This window comes from Protopterus annectens, chromosome 6.part1, assembly GCF_019279795.1.
Source record: "Protopterus annectens isolate FY-2018-M chromosome 6.part1, PAN1.0, whole genome shotgun sequence".
Taxonomy (NCBI): domain Eukaryota; kingdom Metazoa; phylum Chordata; order Ceratodontiformes; family Protopteridae; genus Protopterus; species Protopterus annectens.
This window is the reverse complement of record NC_056738.1, coordinates 356,505,902-356,528,498: the sequence shown is the minus strand read 5'-3', so window position 1 is coordinate 356,528,498 and position 22,597 is coordinate 356,505,902. Positions and strand designations below refer to the sequence as shown.

Here is a 22,597-nt window from a genome sequence, read left to right as displayed (position 1 = left end):
ACGATACTGATTGCACCAGACTGGCCATGCCAACACTGGTACCCCCTCTTGCGCAGTATCACTGCTGGCTCCATGGCACCTGCCTCAGACACCTACCCTGCTCTCTCATCAGGAGAGCCAGTTTCTGCACCCTCAGCTTCAAACCCTGAATCTGGCAGCCTGGCTAATTACCTAATCTTTCTGTTACCATCCATCAGTAAACAAGTGTTGGATGTCATTTTGGAGGCAAGGAGGCCTAGTACTAGAAAATCTTATGCTGAAAAATGGAAAATATTCTGTGCCTGGAACCAAACTGAAGGGATGGGCACAGCAGCGCCCAATTTACCTCAGATTCTTCAAATACTTAACTGAGATGCTTCACAAGGGCCTTTCTTTTTCCTCCATCAAAATTCACGTCTCAGCCATTTCAGTTCATTACAATACAGAACCACCCATCTTCTCTCATCCACTGCTCAAGCATTTCCTCAGAAGGGCCAAAACCTTAAGAACACCCAGGAGAGCCCCAACTCCAGCTTTGAGCCAGCTGCAAGTGCAGTTAAAATTCTTTTCTTGGAAAACAGCCTTCCTTGTAGCAATCATTTCAGCAAGAAGGGTATCTGGATTACAGGCCCTTATGGCAGTGGAGCCTTTCATCATCTTTCATGCGAACAGGGTGTCCCTCAGGACCAATCCCTCCTTCATGCCCAAGGTGGTATCCAGTGTGGTTCTTAATCAGTCCATTCATTTGCCAACCTTTTTTTTCTAATCCACAGAACAAAGGGAAATGTGTAAGATGTTCACAGACAACTTAGATTTTATTTGGACAGGACTAAACCTCAAAGGAAATCTGAACAACTGCTGGTGGCATTTGCTGCATGGGCAGAGGGGAAGGCTATTTCAAAGCAAACCATTTCTAAATGGATAGGCCATTGCATTCATTTCTGTTATAAGCACCATGGAAAACCTATCCCACAGGGGATTAGACCCCATTCAACCAGGGCTGCATCTACCTCTACAGCCTTTCTCAGAGGTGTCCCTACCAGGGACATCCTAGAAGCTGCTACCTGGAGTTCTGTACATACTTTCACCAAGCATTACCATTTGCCAATTTTCTCTAAATCCAGAGCTGGCTCTGCCACTGCAGTCTTGCAGGGCCTTATAGCTGGTCCTAATGCTATCTAAATTCCTCCTCCCATCCTTAGCTTTGGGAATCTACCCAAATGTGATGACTGCAACAGTGAAACACAAAGAACATAGTACAGGTGTGTACACTTACCATAAATGTAGATGTTCGAGTGTATTCACTGTTGTAGTCCTGGTTACCCTCCCTCCAGCCCCCTGACTTCTTTTGGCTATACCTCTACTCTCCTCTCCTCTACTATACTTAAAAGCTATTTGGTGTATTTGCTTTTTGTCGAAGGTATAACCTTGTGTATATATATATATATATATATATATATATATATATATATATATATATATAATCATAATTAATTGTAATGGTGTCGGCTGCATGCTTTATACCCTTGACAGACGTCACATAAGATGAGACTGCAACCGACGCAGGAACCAAGACTTTGATAATCAAGCCGACTGAGGACTACTGCAAGCAGATAACCCAAATGTGATGACTGCAACAGTGAATACACTCGAACCTATACATTTATGGTAAGTGTACACAACTGTACTTTTCACATGAATGGAGAGTCTTTTCCAGAGAAGGCGTAATCCCTGAGAGACGTACCTGTCCCTTAACCTTTTTGTTTGTCAAAGATGAAATTTAGGTCCTTAGATCAGTAATTCTAGTGCTGTTTGTTTTGTGAATGTGTAGCAGATCCATCAGGGCTGGATCTGAGAATGCCTTGTAGGTTAGGCATAGATCGACCTTTGGTAGTCTGTGGGAGACAAGTACTGGGGATAGGGCTTTGAGACAGTCTGCATAGGACATATTATTTACATGCTGTATTCTTTTACTGTGGAATCTCTGTGGTCACTCTAGCTGTTGCAAATGCCTGGTTAGGTACATGCCGATGGCTGCATTGTACTTGATTATTTGTCTAATGAATGTAGTAGGGCTATGATCTTCTTAGATCTAGGTGCCATGCCCTTACTTAGGTTAGTAAGTTCAGGATATAGGCAAAGAGAAAGGGACAGGGGAATCCTTAGTGAAAGACCCACTCTGGCAGAGTTTTTGGTTGACTGTATTACAGAAGCTGCTGTTAAAAAAGGGATAGTTAGTAGGGCATGCAAAATATTAATTTCTGCTTCTTTGTGTAGAGTGTTTTGTCTGGCTGTTGCTATTCTTCCTAAGGATGTGCATCCGGCTCTCAGATAAATTCCTTCAACTCTATGTTAGGTATAGGTTCATAGGTTCATACTAGGCTGTCTGCCCTAGGGCATTTATAAGCCTAGCCAGAGTGTGTTTGGCTTTCGCCACCCATTTTAAATTAATTTTGCTATGTCCTTTTTCGAGGTTAGTTTACTGTGCCTCTGTCTAACAGTGACACAGAAGTGATACCCGGGGTAAACCTACGATCTCCCATCCACTCATCAAGATTCCTCTTGAAGAGAGTCAATGAGGGACTCTGCCTAACCTGGACTGGGATTTTATTCCAGAGTGAAGGGAGCCTCTGGGTTATGAATCTGTCCCTCCAGCATGTCCTATTTATTTCAGTGCTGAGGTTCAAGTCTCTCGAGCGTGTGGCTCGATGGGATTTGGATTTTCTGAGGTGCAGCATGTCCATTAATTCCGGGTTGGACATGGCTTTATATATCAGGCACAGATCGCCTCTGAGCAGGCGGTATGCCACTGAGTAGAGCTGCAGTTTCTTTAACCGGGCAGCATATGGCATCTGTTTGAGCCCTTTGATCCTCTTGGTGAGGTACTTTTGGGGTCTTTCCAGTTGCTGCAGGTATCTGGTAAGGTACGTCCCAAAATGGGCATTGTACTCAATTATGGGCCTGATGAGGGATGAGTAAAGAGGCACAATGACCTCCCCTGATCTATATCTGAATCCCTTCATGATTAGGTGGGCTATATAAAAGGTTTTTCTAACCACTTTGGCCACGTGGTTGTCAAATGAGAGATTGCTATCAACTTGGGTCCCCAGGTCCCTAATTACTTCTTCTGTACTTAATGGATTACCACCTATGTGGTAATTTGTGGGCACTTTGTTTTTGCCAAAGGGGATGACTATATACTTTTTGGCGTTTAGCTTGAGGCCATGGCTCTGGCACCAGTTGTCTGTTTCTATGAGGCCCTTTTGGAGGATGCTTGTGTCGGCTGGAGAGTCGATTATGGCACCCAGTTTGCAGTCATCTGCGAACTTGGTCAGCCACAGTCCTTCCGTGTTGGCCTGTACCTCTGAGAAATATATACCGAACAAGAGAGGTCCCAGGGCTGAGCCTTGTGGGATGCCACTTGTAACTGGTTTGGAGTCTGACATGGCTCCAGCAATTCTAACCATTTGCAACCCATCTAGTGACATAGGGGTTTATATTTAAGCTGGTGAGCTTATCTATAATGCCCGAGTGGGGTATTGTATCGAAGGCTTTTGCGAGGTCCAAGTAGGCTGTGTGGACCACCTTCCCCTTGTCAATGGCCTTGCTGACTGTTTCAAAGAAATCGACCAGGTTTAAGAGGCAGGATCTGCCCTTAAAGCCGAACTGGGTAGGATCCAGTGTCTGTAGGTCCCCAATATCTTTATTTATGAGGTCCATGATCCTTTCCATAGCTTTGCAGACCAAGCTAGTCAGGCTTATGGGGCAATAGTTGTCCACAACTACTTCTGTGGTTGATTTAACAAAAAAAAAAAAATCCTGATTTGTATATAAAACTTAAAGGACTAAAGTCATTTTCATTGCTTGCATCTTATTATCCATAAACAAGAGCTTCAAGTTTCTCAGTTTTTGTATTATCTTTTGTTTAGCCTATTTTGAAATATCCTTAGATGCTGTAACAGAAGCCTTTTTAATCCATACTCCTAAATACTTAATTGTTGTGTCCCCATAAATATCAATGAACCGATTTATGTGTGGGTACATAATTTATGGCTGTTGCTTTTATTTTATCATCACTAATTTTATATCCCAAAAAGACATGAAACTATCTCACAATGTTCCATGACACTGAAATGTCCTTTTCTGAATTTATCAGGTTCAAAATGGTGTCTGCACATAAAACCAACTTTTTTTGTTTACTATACCAATTATATCCTTGAATTACTGAGTTCCTTATTTTTGTTGTGTGTAACTGAAATATGAAGCAAATCACAAAAGGGAAAGAGGGCACCCCTGCCCCGGTTACTTTCAGAGAGGAACCCTCCCACTTTGTTTGTTTCAGTCCTTCATGTAGTCTCCTAATTAACCTTATTATTGAATCAAGGATTGCAAATGCGTCTAATGCCTTACTCATAAAATCCCAGCTTACTCTATTGAATGCTTTCTCTGCACCAAGGCTCACCGACAGCAGCAGTATTTTTGTACATTCTGCTTCCCTCTGGTTCATCTTTGCTCTGTTAATGTTGTCAAATGTTTGCTTGTCCTCCACAAAGCCACATTAGATCTATAGCTGTCAATTTTGGCAACACCTTTGCCATTCTTTTACCTGTTATAGACATAAACACTATAATTATGATTTGAAATCGAAATGGGCATATATGAAACTAGGTCCGCTGGGACTTTACTGTGTTTAGCTTTTACAGCTTCCACAGCCTTCTTCCAGGATGTTGATGCTTCCCATCCTTTGAAAATACTGTTAAACAAAACCTTCCAGATCTTTAGCACTTTCTTCCTTCCTAGCTTCCAGTCTTCACAGAACTACCATATATTTCTAGAGACTTTCCTGTAGATTAATTATATGTCACTATTTTTATTTCACCTCCACCTATTTTAACTAATTGTTGAGCCTCATCTGCCTCTAACCTTAACATACTTACTTTCTTATATATTTCCATGTGTACTTTTTCTCGATTTCCACATTTCTCTGCCTTGTAAAAATGTTCACAACATTTCTGAAATCTCTCCAATATCTGTACAGGATCTCTGGTTATTTTTCTTGTTGTAGGCTCCCTAAGTTTGATGACAATCCTTTGTACTTTCTGTTGCCTAAGTCATTATGCTAAATGTTTACGTGCTCCAGAGTTTTTATCAAAAAACATTTGCTTATCAGCAATCTTCCTGAACTCATGCATCTTATTCAGATATTCCCTTATTTTCTCTTTAGCGTTGTGCATTTGTGCTTTCTTTTTCTGCAATACTTTAACCTTTGTCTGCCCCTCTAAATAATTCTACCGTATTTCTTTCTTTTATTTCTATCCTGTTTTTAAACTTCACTTTCATTTTTTCCAACTCATCAGCTATAACTTCAGAAGAAATTTCTGTCTTCCCTAATAACCCTCAAATAATTTCCACCGTCCATTCTTTAAATTCCTCTCTTTTTAACAGGTAGGTGGGGAAATGCCAGTGTTTCATTTTTACTTCATTAGCCTGCATTTTTATCTTGGCTGTTATTGGCACATGCTTTGAAATAGTTATGTGAAAACTTTCAATTAAATGCACATATTCCGTGAAATACAGTTTGTCTAGTCCAGTTATTGTACCTTGGGAATAATACTTATATTTTCTTTGAGTTTCTACTACTGAATTCACTTCCTGCATACCAAATATAATTATTTTTCTGACATCTGCACTCTTTTGTTATATTTTCCGTTCTGTGTCCCCCAGATGCATCATTACTGTTGCAAATCAAGTTCTAGTTCCCACCTATAAGTAATACTCTCTTCTAAAAGCTGGTTATTTCTCCCAAATTTTCTTAAGCTCAGTAGTAGCAGATTTAGGTAAAGTACATATACATGCCAGTGTAATCCTCCTCCCTTGCCAGTAGCCCCTTACTACCACAAGTCTACCAGTATTATCTTTTTTCTTCTATCACTATTGGAGATCCTATATCGATTGGTACAGGTGCTCCCCTTTTCCTTTGTCCCTGATATTGTGCTGAATAACCATTCTGAAATCCATTTTTTTATTTAATTCACATGCTCATTCTGGCGATATTTAACTTGAGGGCCTCACCAGATGCGCAGTAGCAAGCCCCACCTAAAACCCGCCCCCGTGCTATTTCGTAAGCGGGCACTAATGAATATGCATTCCCTCAATAGCGATACTAGCATATGTTTCTAGTATGTAGAATACTTTTGTATTTTTATGGGTTGTGCCATATTTTTGTCTGTTTTTAAGGCAAGATACATTTAGTTTTTAACAATGATGACGGATGGAAAATAAATGCAAACAACGTCTGGACTGAATTAACCTGATCTGCACAGCCTTTTAACAAGCAAGTACTCTTTGAAGATTTAGTTGTTTGTGTTAAAACTTGCCGGCAGCGTATTACAGCTGTAATTGTATGTCAAATTTCCATAAATTTGATATTTTACATACCCCTCCATTGCCCAGATTTTGTTTCATATTTTAGTCTGTTCTTCCTAAAATGTGCATTTTCTGGCAAATCACTGAGGACTGAAGTAACTAAAGAATGACAGTTGAGTTTCCAACTTCGTAGCCTTCAGAAAATGCACGATAACACAAAACCTGTTATTCTGCTAAATTTATAAGTTTAAGAGCAATATTTAAATTGTGTCCCTGTTTTGGGGACTTTTCACCTCCCCCCATTATTTTAGGCTTTGTCCCTGTTTCGTATTGTGGGAGGAAGAGATGCAGTCCTTTAGCAGCTATTTTTTTAAGTGGTTTTAGATAGCTTGTTTGCATGTTGTAGCATTTTTTAACATCAACACTTTACTAATGCTAAACAAATATACAAGTGCAATATTATTCAAACAGCACATTTTCAGTATTACGCAACCACAAAACAAACGAATAAATAAAAGGACAACAATTAAGAAAAGATGCATGCAAGACAGTCTGATGAAGCATTCATGTGGAATGTGAAAGCGCTAACTGGGAACGCGTTATTTTTGTTTTTTGTTTTTATCTTAATAAATGGTCAACTTCTCATAGTCGTGGTGTGTCTTCAACTAGTTTTTGCTTTTGGATTACTACATAGTCTAGTAAAGCCTTGGCATCTACAGTGGGATATTGGAAAGGGTTGGACTCTCAAACCATTGTAGAGGCAGCAGCTTGGGTCCTGTGCACATACGTTTGCAAAGCATTATAAACTTTTCCAGGTCCAGGACTGGTTTTGCTAGAACCGTCCTCCAGAAGCTTATCCTTCCTCTTCCTTGGTGTGGATAGGCATTGGTATAAAAAACATATTGCAACAGTGAGAATAATGAACATAGTACAGTTGTGTAAGTTGCACTTAACAAATGTTCAGATTCTTCACTGCTGCAGTAGCCACACCCATCCATCATCCCCCTACTTCTCTGTATAGTTAGTTATTGGGATATACATTTATTTGTTAATGTTTATATAATTTGGTGGTTCAGGATGAGTACACTGTTCTTGCGGAGTATGGGCAAGAAAGTACTTAATATTTCTTCACTCTTACTGCTGATTTCCCTTCTGGCTCTCCAGTCAGCAGTCAGAGTGAAGGTATGGAAGGCAGCTGAACTTTGTGTGAAGCTAACCAGTTGTATCCTAGATACAACCCATGTAGCAAAAAGGCCACTGCAGCACTGAGGAATTTGAACATCTAAGTGCAACTTACACAACTGTGCTTTTATGGGGGCAGACTGGATTCAGAGGAAGAAAAAGATGAGACTTGCTACTGGTTGTTGGGAGGGGAGGGATTAAATGGTTGCCAAAAATCCTACCCCTTCTGATAGAGATTCTAGAGCCTTAGACAGATGGGGTAAGAAGGTATACACTTCTGCTACTTTGGCCATTAAGGCTTTAAATTGCCAGTTTCATATGTTAAAGTATCAGCAGCATATTATGGGACTACTTAAACAGAAAATTATGCTGATTCCTGACTGTGCTGAACACAAAGAATTGCAAGATTTAATGCATTTTGCAGAACAAGTTGGTAAACATACTTTGCAATGTGGTTTTGACGCTTTAGAAGCATCTTGCAGGGCTGCTGTCACTGGGTCTGTACTTAGAAGGCATGCATGGCCTAAGGAAGAAAACTTGCCAAATTATGTTAAAGCTAAATTACTGGATGCTCCCTTAAACCAAGACCGCCTTTTTGGCAACAAAGCAGAAGAAGTCCTGAAAAGGATGGAGGAAAAAGCTAAATCTATGCATACTGTTAAAGATTTCCTACAAGTACAGCCTCCCAGATTCAGTAGGCATTGGCCTTCAAAGAACTGGTCCTTTCCAGTCCCTTCCAGGCCTTCTCAACCCAAACCAAGGAACAGCAGACCACCTAGTCTACAGTCTCAGGCTACGTACAGACCTAAGCAGTGGGGGGCTCCCACTTCGAAAGCAGGGAGTAGTAAGCCACCCCTGTATGGAAAAATGGCACAATGACTTAACCCTTCCAAGTCCTGCTCAACTACCTGCTCCCTTAGGAGGAAAAGCTCGGCTTGCATGCAAAGAACTGGGAACTCATTACCCAGGACAAATGGGTTTTGAACATAGTCTCCTAAGGATAGAGATTCCACTTCCACACTCTACCAACCCCAAATGGTTGGCCAGACCTACCCCCAAATCAGTGGGCGGAGGTCCAACAGCAGGTTCTTTCTCTTCTCAGTGTCAGGGCTATTCAACCTGTCCCAGCAGAACAAAGGGGACAAGGTTTTTATTGAAGACTTTTTCTGGTACCCAGAAAAGACAACTCCTGGCACCCTATCCTGGACCTCTCTATTCTCAAAACTTTTCTGGTGGTTCCAAAATTCAAAATGCTAACTCTTCAACAGCTTCTTCCTATGTTAGCCAAGGATACCTGGCTGGCAACCCTAGACCTAAAGGAAGCTTACCTGCACATCTCAATAAGGGAACCTTGCAAGAAATACCTACGCTTCAGGGCAGGCTCTATGCACTATCAGTTCTCTGCACTTCCCTTTGGTTTATCTACTGCGCCCAGGGTATTCACAAAGTGTCTAGCTCCAGCCATTGCATTTTGCAGGCAGAAAAATATTCAGATTTACCCATACTTGGACGATTGTCTGATTCAGGCAGAAAGCCAGAACTTGCTATTGCAACACCTGGCTTTCGTAAAGAAACTTCTAACCTCACTGGGGTACACCATTAACAAAAAGAAATCTCACCTAGTACCCTGCCAACAGATTGTATTCCTGGGAGCAAGCTTGAACACAACTTCCCTGATGGCATGCCTCACTCCAGAGAAACAAGTTTATTTGACAACCTACATCAAACTATTGACCACAAAACCCCAGCTATATGCAAGGAAAATACTGCAAGCCCTGAGGTTCATGGCCTCTTGCATTCTGCTAATTCCATATGCAAGACTGCATATGAGGAAACTACAATGGTATCTAAAAAGCCTATGGTGTCAACATTCTCAGGACCTGGAAACAATAATTTCTATCATTCCTTGTATGAAGACAGAGATCCTTTGGTGGGCAGAGGCCTGCTATCACAACAAGGGACTCCCTTTCACTCTACCCCCTGCCGCCCAACCCCCAACAACAGATGCATCAGACTATGCATGGGGGTTTCACTTGGCAGGGCAGTGCATTCAGGGCAAATGGATCCCGAGACAGATGCACCTGCATATCATTCAGAAAGAAATGTTAGCTGTACAGAATGCTCTGACAGCCTTCAAAGACCGTATTCTTCCAGGACAACTATTGGTAAAGACAGACAACACTACAGTTATATGGTACATAAACAAGCAGGGCGGAACCCACTCATACCCTCTCTGCAGACTAGCCATGGCTCTGTGGAACACAGCCTTGAGCTACCAAGTACATCTACAAGCTCATTTCATGCCAGGTAAACTAAATTCACTGGCAGGCTACTTAAGCAGAAATCTTATGGACCCACACAAATGGAAACTAGAACCAAAAATATTCAGCCTCTTGAGGAACAAATGGGGGACTCCAAAGGTAGACCTGTTTGCCTGGATCTGTATCACTTCGTCGAAACGGCAGAAGTTCGAACATCATATGTTCAAACTTTTGACCTCGAAGTGCAAAACCATCGAAGGCTTAGAACAACGATTTTTTTCCCAGGGAAAAACAAAATCGCTGTTCCAAGAAACACACAACACAAGCACACCAAAAAACAGCAATCCACACACATACACTTAAAATCCTACATCTAACCTTACACTAAACTGTACATACACTATCTATCCACTTACCTTAACCCAAACCCTAACCCCAAGGTCCGTCACTATCGCACACTCACCTGACCCGCTCCCTAACCCTAACTCACCTATCCTACCCTAACCCTAAAGTCTGTCACTATCACACACCCACCTCACCTGTGCCCTAACCCTAACTCACCCAACCCACGCCCTAACCCTAACATGCACACAATCGCACACTTACCTGAACCCAACCTGTAACTTTCCACCACAGTGCTGAAAATCACAAAGCCACAGAAATGGCCCACCAAATTCTTTCCCTGGGAAAGAATTTGGTGTTCCGCGGCTTCATGATAATCAGTTTTCGAACTTCACAGTTCGAACATAAGGTATTCGAACTGCTGAAGTTTCGACGAACTGATAGGAACCTGTTTGCCTCCCCTCAGAACTACCAATTGAACAAATTCTGCACAAGAACTCCCCACAGCCAAGCTTGGAAAGTGGATGCCCTGTCCTTTACCTGGGAAAGCCTCTCAGTTTATGCCTTTCCCCCTCTGCCTCTCCTCTCGAAGGTTCTACTAAAGATCAAACAGGACAAGCCAAGGACAATACTTATTGCACCAGACTGGCCACACCAGCACTGGTACGCCTTCTTACACAGTATGACACTGCTGCAACCATGGGTCCTGCCTCAGACCCCTTCTCTGCTGTCCCAGCAGATGGGCCAGATTCTGCACCCTCAGCCTTAAACCCTGAACCTTGCAGCCTGGCTAATTCCTTGAGCTGTCCTCTAGCGTCACTCAGTAAGTAGGTGCTGGATGTCATTCTGGAGGAAAGGAGGCTGAATACTAGAAAATCCTATGCTGAAAAGTGGAAAAGATACTGTTCCTGGAGCTAGGCTCAGGGGATGGGCACAACGGTGCCCGGCTTACCTCATATTCTACAGTACTTAACAGAAATGCTCCACAAGGGCCTATCCTTCTCATCAATTAAAATTCATGCCTCTGCCATTTCAGCACATTATAATACTGAGCCACCCCTTTTCTCTCACCCCTTGCTAAAACAATTCCTTAGAGGGGCCAAAAATGTAAGACCCCCCCCAGGAGAGCTCCTACTCCACCCTGGGACCATAACTTTGTATTGGAAAAGCTCACTCTCCCATTTTGAGCCAGCTGCAACAGCAGAGTTGAAATTCCTTTCTTGGAAAACAGCCTTCCTTCTAGCCATCACTTCAGCAAGAAGAGTCTCTGAATTACAGGCCCTCATGGCAGTGGAACCCTTCATTATCGTCCATGCGGACAGGGTTTCCCTCAGAACTAATCCTTCCTTTATGCCCAAGGTGGTGTTTAGTGTGGCCTTAAATCAGTCCATTCATTTGCCTACCTTTTTTCCTCATCCACAAAACAAAGGGGAACGAATACTGCACTCTCTGGACGTGCACAGACAACTTAGATTTTATTTGGACTGGACTAAGCCTCCAAGAAAATCTGAACAGCTGCTAGCTGGCTTTGCTGCAGGGGCAGAGGGGAAGGCCATTTCAAAGCAAACCATTTCGAAATGGATAGCACATTGCATTCATTTCTGCCACAAGCACCATGGAAAACTTACCCCACAGGGGATAAGATCTCATTCCACCAGGGCTGCATCTTCCTCTGCGGCTTTTCTCAGAGGAGTCCCTACCAGGGACAATACTAGAAGCTGCTATTTGGAGCTCTGTACATACCTTCACCAAGCATTACCACATGCCTATCTTTTCTAAATCCAGAGCTGGATTTACCACTGCAGTCTTGCAGGGCTTGCTAGCTGGTCCTAATGCTCTTTAACTTCCTCCTCCCTTCCTTAGCTTTGGGAATCAACCCAAATGTGATGACTGCAACAGTGAAACACGAAGAACATAGTACAGTTGTGTACACTTACCATAAATGTAGATGTTCGAGTGTATTCACTGTTGCAGTCCTGATTACCCTCCCTCCAGCCCCCTGACATCTCTTGGCTCTACCTTTCCTTCTTGTTTGGTATGTTTATTTTTTCTGGTGTATTTGCTTTTTGATGGGGGTGTACCATGCCATATAATTGCTTCCTATTGTGGGAGCACCTGACATCTGGGGCAAGAAAAACTGATGTAATGACGTCAGCTGCATGTTTTATATCCCTGACAACCTGACATCATGGAAGAAGAGACGGCATCCGATGCAGAAATTCAAAGACTCTGGTATTTAGGCCGGCTGAGGGCTACCTGCAGGCAGATAACCCAAATGTGATGACTGCAACAGTGAATACACTCGAACATCTACATTTATGGTAAGTGTACACAACTGTACTTTTAGGTGGGGTAGTACCTAGTGCCTCCCAGTACCACTACCTAATCTGCCTTCCCAGTCACTTAGTTTGCACATGATCCCGAGCTGTCTCAGACACGTTTCACTTGTGCTTCAGTTATTCAAAGGTCAAAGTACATGTGTAGCCTCTACCTTTTGTAGAGGGCAGGGTTATGGTCCCAAGCACTTCAGTACAGAAATGCTGCTTCTGTGTATTCCTTTGAAGAATGATTTACCTCTATATAAGCTGAATGTCATCATCAGTAAACTTGTCTGTCTGTCATTTGAGAATACTTGCTTAGTGGTTTTGAATTTAATTTTTTGAAAGATTGACTTCCTAGTTGTTACCCACTATGTTGGTAGAATTTCATAATTTTAAGCCTTTGTGTATGAAAAGGCATTCTCCCTTCCAAAGATAGTTTAAAATAACCCTTAAACCATAAAGGTAGTTTAGAATGACCCTTAAACCAGTCCATTTATCTATCTTCTTTACTAATGGGGAAAAAACAAAAGCAAGAATGTGCTACTTTCTCTCTCTGTGTTGTGCACTTTCAACTCAAGTGTTACCCGAGGTAGGTGCTTATGGTTCAGGGAGACCGGCTAATGCATTTTTTTTTTGTGGTTGGGGCAGGAGGAAGCCTCTCATTTGCCATGCAGACACTTTTCAAGTGGCTTGCTAAAGGCATTAACTTTTGCCATCAGTGGACCAGCTAATCATCTGCTGGTAAATAATGCTGTCAAAGCACGTGCTGTTGAAATGGCCAGTTCTAGTGTTGTCATCAAGAACATCTCCCCCACAAACATTTGCAGCACTGTCACCTGATAGTTGATGCTTTTCCTACCTTAGTGATGATTTTTGTTTGTTTATTTAAACATTTGCTAATTGAGTAGGTGAGCTAGTTCTGTGACCCCTTTCATTCACAGCCTGGCCAAAAGGCTTAGAGAAATTGTACAAAAAATAATACATTTGGTAATTCCCAGTATTATAAACCAGATGTTAGGAATATACAAAGCATGATATTTACAGTTATATGTCATTTAGAAGCAATATTTGTTTATACTTTTCAGTCTAATTGTAAATTATTATGAGGGGTAATAGGATAAAATTGGCATCAGTGATGAGAGAGAGAGAGCTGAAATAAGGAAATGATATTAGATCAGGAATGATATTAGATCAGAAATAAATGTGTAGTTGAGATGCGAGAAAGGGGTAGGGTATGGTTGGGAATAGTGAGATAATGTAAAGTTGTAAAAGTTGTCATAGAAAATAAAAAGGGAATCAAGACACGATGAAATGGTTTGCTAGATCTTTTTTTGAAGAGAAGTAAAGGTAGAATTTTTCTGAAATTAGAAAGTGTATTGCTCCAAACATCTGGTGTAAGTTTAATAAATGCTGTTTCTCTTGTGAAGTTTGTGAAGGCAGGACTTTTCAGTATATGGTATCAGGAGGCATGTTTCTGAGAGAGTAATTGTGAAGTGCTGTTTTTAATTTATGGAGTTAATGAAGAAAAAGTTAAAGGACAGCAATGGGATTCCGTTATTAAATGATCAACTTCTCTGTCCTTTTTCTCCCTTTTTACTGTCCCTGATATGAATAAACAACAATACAGTATGTAAAATATATTAAATTGACTGTTTTTCTCCACTTACTGTATTGTGGTGGTTTCACTTTCAAAAACCTTTTGTCCTGCCCTGGTAAAGCTTGCTGCAGTCTCCATTTCATTGATGTCATAAACACCTATGAATACAGGTAGATGTTCTTCGTGTTTCGCTGTTGCAGTTGTCACTTGTAGGTTATCCCTGCTGTTGTAGTCCTCGGCTGGCCCGAATACCAGAGTCATAGTTTTTGTGTGCCGACTGCTGTTGCCTGTAGTTTGACATCAGGTCATCAATACTATAAAGCAAGGCAGCCGACGGCATTACATCTGTCTTTCTTGCCGTGGAGCCCATAGAAGAAGCAGTTCGCACGAGTGCCAGTCGGTCGCTACCAGAAGTCGAATTTTCATCTGAAAACATCTAAAGCTAAGTACCCTGTTGGGGACCCTTTTTTCTTGCTCTAACCGATGTCCGAAAAAGTTAATAATTGTCTTGCCTGTGAAAGGCAGATCCCACATCAAGACATTCATTCTTACTGCACTGCATCACTTGTTTAGGCCCAGACCACAACGTCTCTCATTGCCAGTTCTGTGTCCTATTTAATGCGAGAACCATTCACCGTAGAGGTCTTTTTGTAGACAATTATTTTCGTATTCCGTCTTCGAATTCCGATATGGCGCCCGTTAGCCAACCTTACACCGACATTCTGAAAAAATGTAAAGATAGGCCACACAAGACTAAACCTTCCGACAACGCTACCGTTAAGCAAGTCATTTCTCTGGAATTCAGTGAGGCGCTTTCGCAGCCCCTGCTGCCCAACTTGCTTTCTACGCAGGCCTCTGCCGAGACCCTTTCAGAGTCTGGTATGCCTCAGAAATCCACTTCGTCTTCCGAGCCTTTGGCTGTCTCTCCTTTGATTAGGTCCGCAGCTGCTACGCAGGCACCGACTTCCAAGGAGGCCATTCGCACTACCGATTCTAGACAAAAACAGACATCTACTCTTCCGACTACTGTTCCTCAGAGACCGATGGATTCTCTTAGGCCTCAAAACCAGGCCACTCCTAGGAAATCTGCTTCTAGCCACCATCTTGTTACTGCTCCCCCACCCCAAGCTCAAGTGCTTAAAATGGCAGAGGATCTCATCTCCCTTATCCAAGTTATTCAATCCCCCACTCCTAAAAGGAAAAGGGTTTCTTCTCCAGAAGTTATGACAGACCAGGAGTCTGAGGATTCTGATTATTCTGCCTTTGAAGAGGAACAACAGCCCTTAAATGTTTGAGGATTCAGATGCAGAGGAATCCATCCCCTCTGCCTCCCCTCCAGGGGACCTCTCCTTTGGGGAAACCCTTCACTCCTTCAGGGAGCATTTTCAGTGAGAATCTCGGGACTACCCACAGTCAAAGAAATGGCGATTTCTGGACCTGCCCCAGGACAGACCCCTTGCCATCCCACCTATTCTAGAAGTGATGGATGATGTTTTCCTTGAATCCAGTTTAGCCCCTGATGCCCTGCCTCCTGCTCCAAGTAAACCTAACAGGTACTATAGAGTACTGGATTCTCACAAATACCTGTACAGGAACCCTGATGCAGACCCTGAGGTCATTACACAGGGACCCAAAGGAGCTAAGAGTAGTTCTGCCAAAAATCCTCTTCCTTCTGACAAAGACTCCAGAGTTCTGGACAGATGGGGTAAGAAAGTATACACCTCTGCAACCTTAGCTATCAGAGCACTCAGTTGTCAGTTCCATATGTTAAAATATCAACACCACACTTTGGAACAATTAAAATAGAAGATTGCTTCCTCTCCTGACGGTGCCAACTCAAAAGAGCTGGCAGAATTACTGCACCCTGCTTTTCAAGTGACCAAGCACTCATTACATTGTGGATATGATGCCGTGGAAGCATCTTGCAGGGCAGCATTGACAGGACTTGTTATCAGAAGACATGCATGGCTGAAGGAACAACATCTCCTTGATCATGTCAAGTCTAAACTTATTGATGCACCCCTAGGTAAGGAATGCCTATTTGGGGAAGTAGCAGAAAAGGTGCTTAAAAAGATGGAAGACTAAGCAAAATCGATGCAAACAGTAAAATATTTCTTTCAAGTTCAACTGCCCAGATTCAGCAGGAACTTCCCCTCTAAACACTGGGCCTTTCCTGCTCCCAGCAGACAGGGCCAAAGTAAGCCCTGCAGGGACAGAACATCCAGGCCCCCATCCTAGGGCCAGCTAAGAAGCAAACAGTGGACCACTTCAGCCTCGAAGGCAGGGAGTTCTAAGCCAAACTTCTATGGTAAGCACTCACAATGACTTTCCCTCCCCCCTCTGCCCACTTTTCACTCATCTAAAACTAGGAGGAAGGCTCACCCTCTTCAAGGACAGTTGGGTCTGTACAACCACGGACCAATGGGTATTAAAAATCATTTCTCAGGGATACAGATTCTCCTTCAGTGAACTCCTAATTCCAAGAGGGTTCCCAGACCTCCCCCCAAACCAGTGGGCAGAGGGATTAAAACAGGTAAAAACCCGTAATATCCCAGGGGGCAGTAGAACTTGCCCCTCAGGATCAAACAGGAAAAGGTTTTTACCCCAGACTATTCCTTGTTCCAAGAAAAGAGGGCACTTGGCAGCCCATCCTGGATCTATCCAAACTGAACACCTCCTTTGGTGGTCCCTAGATTCAAAAGGCTAACCTTGCAGCAGCTCCTGCCTATGCTCGCTAAAAATGCCTGGCTGGTGACACTAGACCTAAAAGATGCCTACCTCCACATTCCCATCAGGGAATCGTACAGAATATTCCTGCACTTCAGAGCAGGCAATCAGCACTTTCAGTTCTCTGCACTGCCCTTGGGTTTATCTACTGCTCCCAGAGTATTCACCAAATGCTTGGCCCCGGCTGTAGCTTTCTGGAGACAGAGAAATATGCAGATTTAAACTTACCTGGACGACTCATTCAGCGAACAGCAATGAAAAGTTGCTACAGGACCTTCTCTTTGTCAAAAAACTTCTAACTTCCGTACGGTTCACCATCAACAAGAAAAAATCAAAGCAAAACTCCACCAGGAAAATTGTTTTCCTGGGAGCTGTGCTAGACACAGCAACCCTAATGGCCTTCCTATCTCCAGAAGAGCAGAGTTTCCTGCCTCTCTATGTCACCCAGCTGGCTTCCAGAAGACACCTCACTGCGAGAAGTTCCTGCAAGCCCTGGGATACATGGCATCTTGCATCCTCGCCAGATTCAGTGGTACTTAAAGAACCTTTGGTGTCAGCACTCTCAGTTACTAGAGACCACCCTCCCACTGTTCCCTTGCATAAGGGATGAATTTTTCTGGTGGGTAGAGGCCTGTGCCATGAATAAGAGTCTTCCCTTCATCCTCCGCCCTTCCAGCCAGACAGTCACCACCGACGCCTCAGACATAGCTTGAGGCGTTCACCTAGCAGGCAGGTTTACCCAAGGCCTTTGGAATGCCTAGCAACTCCACTTGCACATCAACCAGAAATAAATGATGTCAGTGCAAAACACTCTGGCTTCTTTCCAACCCCATCTCAGGCCAGGGGTCTTCCTTATAAAAACAGGTAACACCACAGTAATGTGGTACATCAACAAGCGGGGGGGGGGCACCCAGTCTTACCCCCTGTGCAGGTTAGCCATGAGTCTGTGGCTTCCTGCTGCCTCTGTGGGACTACATCTGATTGCCCAGTACTTACCAGGGATCAACAACACACTTGCAGCCTACCTAAGCAGACTGAACCCCCATGAATGGCATCTCCACAGAGAAATCTTTCTACAAATCACCCAGGAGTGGGAGACCCCAGAGGTGAACCTCTTTGCCTCGCACCTCAACCACCAGCTGCACAAATTTTGCACTAGGGAGTATCACCTCCTAGCATGGAATACTGGATGCCTTGACCTTCCCTGGAGCTCCCTCTTTGTGTATGCATACCTGCCTCTACCCCTTCTTCCCAAGGTTCTGATCAAAATAAGAGAGGAGAGACCAAAGGCCATCCTCATCACTCCAGATTGGCCCAGACAACATTTTTACCCCTTCCTATGCAGTCAGACGTTACAGTCCCCCCCAAGCTGCTTCCCCTAAGGTCAGACCTCTTGACCCAGGAGAGGGGGAAGGTACTGCACCCAGACCTACTGACTCTCAAATGTTCAACATGGCTCATACACAAAAACTAACAAGAAGTCACTTTTAAGCAAACAGGTCCTAGACATTATTACAGAGGCCAGAAGGCCCAGCACCAGAAAATCTTATGCAGGGAAATGGAAACGATTCTGCTCCTGGAGCCAGTCCAGACATGCCAGTACCTCACATCCTCCCATCCCTCTCATTTTGAATTACCTAGCCGAGTTGCTCAAAAGTGGCCTCTCCGAATTCAACATGGATCCTCCTTTATTCTCACATCCACCCCTCGACAGTTCCTCAGTGGGGGCTAAAAGAAAGACCTCCCAGGAAACAGCCCAGTGCCAGCTGGGACCTTACTATGTACTGGAAAAAAAACATTATACCCTTCTTTGAACCAGATGCTTCAACAGAACAATATTTGTCCTGACTAAACAGACCATTTCAAAGTGGATTGGTCACTGCATACTTTTTCTTATTCCTATCATGAAAAAAAACCTGTCCCTACTGGTATCAGATCTCCTCCACCAGGGCCCACAGCCACCTCTAGCCTCTTCCTCAGAGGAAAGCTACTAAAGATATCTTGGAGGCGGCCACTTGGAGTTCTGTGCACTCACAAAACACTACCATCTGTAGGTACAAAACTGTACTTTCTCTTCTATTAAAATCCATGCCTCAGCCATTTCAGCCCTTTATGATTCAGGCCTTCCCCTCTTCTCTCATCCTTTAATTAAACAATTCCTCAAAGGGGCTTCTAATATCAGACCTCCCATGCCAGCCTGGGACCTAAATTATGTTTTAGAAAAACTAACCTTACCTCGTTTCGAAACTGCTGCTTCTACAGAACTGAAATACCTCTTCTGGAAGACTGCCTTCAGTTTCAGAACTTCAGGCACTCATAGCTGTTGAACCTTTCATCATTTTCCATGCAGACTGGGTCTCCCTGAGGACTAACCCCTCCTTTTTACCCAAGGTAGTATCTGATGTGACCCTGAACCAGGCCATACACCTACCTACCTTCTTTCCCAACCCTCAAAACAAGTGGAAAAAAATTCTGCACTCCCTAGATGTGCACAGACAGCTCGGATACTATCTGGACAGTACTAAACCCTTCAGAAAAACAGCCTAGCTGCTTGTCAGCTTTGCCCCAGGGGCAGAGGGGAAGCCCATTTCCAAGCAAACCATCTCCAAGTGGATATCACAGTGTATCCATTTCTGCTATAGACTACATGGGAAACCCCCCTAAGTCTGTTCATACCCATTTCACTAGGGCAGCCTCCTCTTCCACAACCTTCCTCAGAGGAGCCCCCACCAGGGACATATTGGAAGCTGCCACCTGGACCTCTGTCCATACCTTTACAAAGCATTACCACCTACCTCTTTTTTTCTAAGTCTAAGGCAGGGTTTGCCTCTGCAGTCCTGCAGGGCTTGCTGACCCAAGCCTAGGGCTCTAACCTATCTTTCCACCCCTCTCCTCAGCTTTGGGAATCCTCCCACAGGTGATGACTGCAACAGTTAAACATGAAGAACATAGTACATTTGTGTACACTTGCCATTAATGTAGATGTTCGAGTGTATTCAGTGTTGCAGTCCTGGTTTCCCTCTCTCCATCCCAAAAAATATATATACAGTATGTATAATTGTAATAAATATATATAAAATATACATAAAAAACCTTTGTGAAATTATCAAACAGTTATCGATATTTCTAGCATAATGAATTATACAAGAAAACTGACCATCTATTTTTCTTTCTCCCCCCATGATATTTTTACACCATGGTCCTCAAGAATATGTAGCTGTCTGTTTTGGAAACAGTAATGTAAATGTGAATAACCAGTGACAAACAATTTTTTATAATTGTCACCAGGATATCCTATTAAAAACAGTCTTAGTGTGATTTGTTACTTACCCCTTATTTCTTTGCCTGCCTAATATTAACGTGCAAGTCACTTAGTTAAAAAAAGCCACCCACCCCTTCCCCCCCCAAAAAAAGGTCAGGATGCTGTGGTGTTAAGTGAAAGAATTAAAAAAAATGGCCCTGTAGGAGTGAATGATTGGGGCAAAGGGTATAGGTGGGTGGGCTTTTCCATGTCTTAAAGAACTAGTATGTTAAGAGAGGAAGATGGTCTGATATATAGTTAAGGAGTAGCTTAAATGAAGAGCATCTGTGGGAAGACTTGGTTAGAATGATGTTAAGAAGGGGAATCAGGTAAAGGGGAGAATTATGGTAGGTGGCTGACTTTACCATTTGAAACTGGTTGGGATTCAAATTGTGTGTCCATGAAAGAGGATCCTAGGTTCCTCAAGTGTTATACATAATAGATACATTCTTACCATGTTAGCTGATCTGTGACAGGCCTTTCCTTGATTGATCAGGAGTACCGTATTTCCATCTTCTTGAAGGTAAGTGGTCTCTCCGTCATCACTGGCTCTTCCATTCCCCCATTAAGTCAGACAAGTATATGCATGTGTATTGTTGGTTAAAAACAGATCTTCATTCTTGTCTTTTGTTTTGCAAGAAGGTATTGACTAGTGGTAGGGGTAGGGCTCCAAAATGCAGTAAATTCTGATTCTTGAAAGGGGTGAATCCAGTCAAGGAAGGATCTGTAGAATTTGTAAAGGGGGACTTTTTCCTGGGTGCACTGTAGCATTCTCCAGTAACTCTTACTTAGGACAGACCCTGCAGTCATCATTGTCTATTTGAGCTCATTTATGCAGTTAAGTATATAATTCAATATAACTTGTTAGAATCCTGCATATTACATGTTTATTGTTATTTTTTGTAGTATAACCTTTGTTTTTGACAAGAATTCCGTGTGTGTGAGACCTACCTATGGGAACTTTCTGATTAGAATTCTACATATACAATTAAATGTAAGTGTCATGGATTACATATTTTGTGGATGACATTTCAGAGGGAATTTAATATGATCTCACAACTGTATGTCCTGTATAGTAAAAGTTTCATTAGATTCTTGAGCACCATTTTCTCACAAGTTGAGTTGGTTGCAAAGGTTTGTGTATTTCTATAAGTCATTCCCTTTTACAGATGGATTCACGTTGTTAATTGTTAATGCTGTGGTTTTGTGTGATGACGTTTGCTTACAGGTAAATGTTTGAAATGAATAGAGAAGGGAAGAATGTGAATCTGACAATGTGTTCTTTAAAACTCTGCAGAATGAAACTGGAAAGAAGCTGGAAGATTCACATGGAGAACTTGTTCTTGATATTGAAAATGGAACTGTATTTAGTGTGTCACAGTTTAAGGGACAGGTGGACCTTAGCTACCTCTGCATCGAGTCAGACAAAGTAGCACTTTATCATAAAGGTATTTCATAGCATTACTATAGAAGCTAAATGTTATTCCATTTTATGTTGCCTTAGTCTAAGTGCCAGAGCTGAAATGTTTCCCTTTGCCATGGACTCTTGCCCAAAGATACAATGAAATGCATAAATACACAGTACTTACTATTTTTTCATGGCAGCTAACATCCTTCCTGTTTTGGCTCTTTAAGCTGTTTGGAGTGCCTTTTAGTTAACATCAAAGGATGGCTGTTGCAGTGGATGGACTGTATATACTTTTCAGTGCATTTTACAAGGGTTCTAAGGATTGATCTAGGATTTGCAATTTCTAGTTTTCTTACAGTGAAATATTGTTTCATGTCTTATTTATTTGTAGTGCAGGTTGCAAAACAGTGCACATAGTTCAGTGCTGCACTTCTAGCACTTTTTTAGAATCTTGAGAATACTATATTAATTTGTTTTGTAAATGGGTGTTGTAATCTGCATTTGTAGAATTTTATTGCAGTTTCTAGAATGCAGTGGCACCTTCCAAAAGACACACACACACACACACACACACACACATACACACACACAAAATGTTACTTGTTTGCAGCGAGCATAGCATACTTATTGGCTGCCTAGGCATTGTAAAAAAAGCCACTTATTTAGTATAAATTGTAAATATATAAATTAAAACCTTCTTAAAATGCAATGGTTTGTTTTCATTTAAATGTTTGCAGTATAGGTCATTAACAGTGACACAAATGCAACCAGAGGCATTTATTTTGCCTTCAAAGCAAACCCAACTTTGGGTGCTTACCATAGATGCCTTTGTTTTTTTAGATCAGTAGATTACAGGTAATTAATTTATTTGTGGGCATACTTTATATTTTTCACCTTGTACTGAAGTCATATACCCTCCCCAGTGGAAACTGTGCTGTGCAGCTTGACAGACTTTCATTGCAAAAGGCTTCTAAAGACTTTAATGTGGCACCTTTGTAATAAGCATGTAAAAGGCCATTTCTTAAATAATCATACTTTAACCCTTCTGTGTCTACTGCAGCTAAAAAGGCAATAATCTATATGCAGCTCACTATTGAAATTTGCTGGGCTGGG

The 22,597-nt window shown here is 42.4% G+C and overlaps 1 protein-coding gene across 1 annotated transcript in view; it reads left to right on the top strand.

Moving 5' to 3' along the window:
- Positions 1-22,597, top strand: part of ATG2A (autophagy related 2A) — a 2,853,001-nt gene that overhangs the window by 1,634,075 nt on the left and 1,196,329 nt on the right. Inside the window, exon 21 of the mRNA XM_044075772.1 lies at positions 21,374-21,524. Coding sequence (XP_043931707.1) covers positions 21,374-21,524 — 151 coding nt within the window. The remainder of the gene's footprint in view (positions 1-21,373; positions 21,525-22,597) is intronic.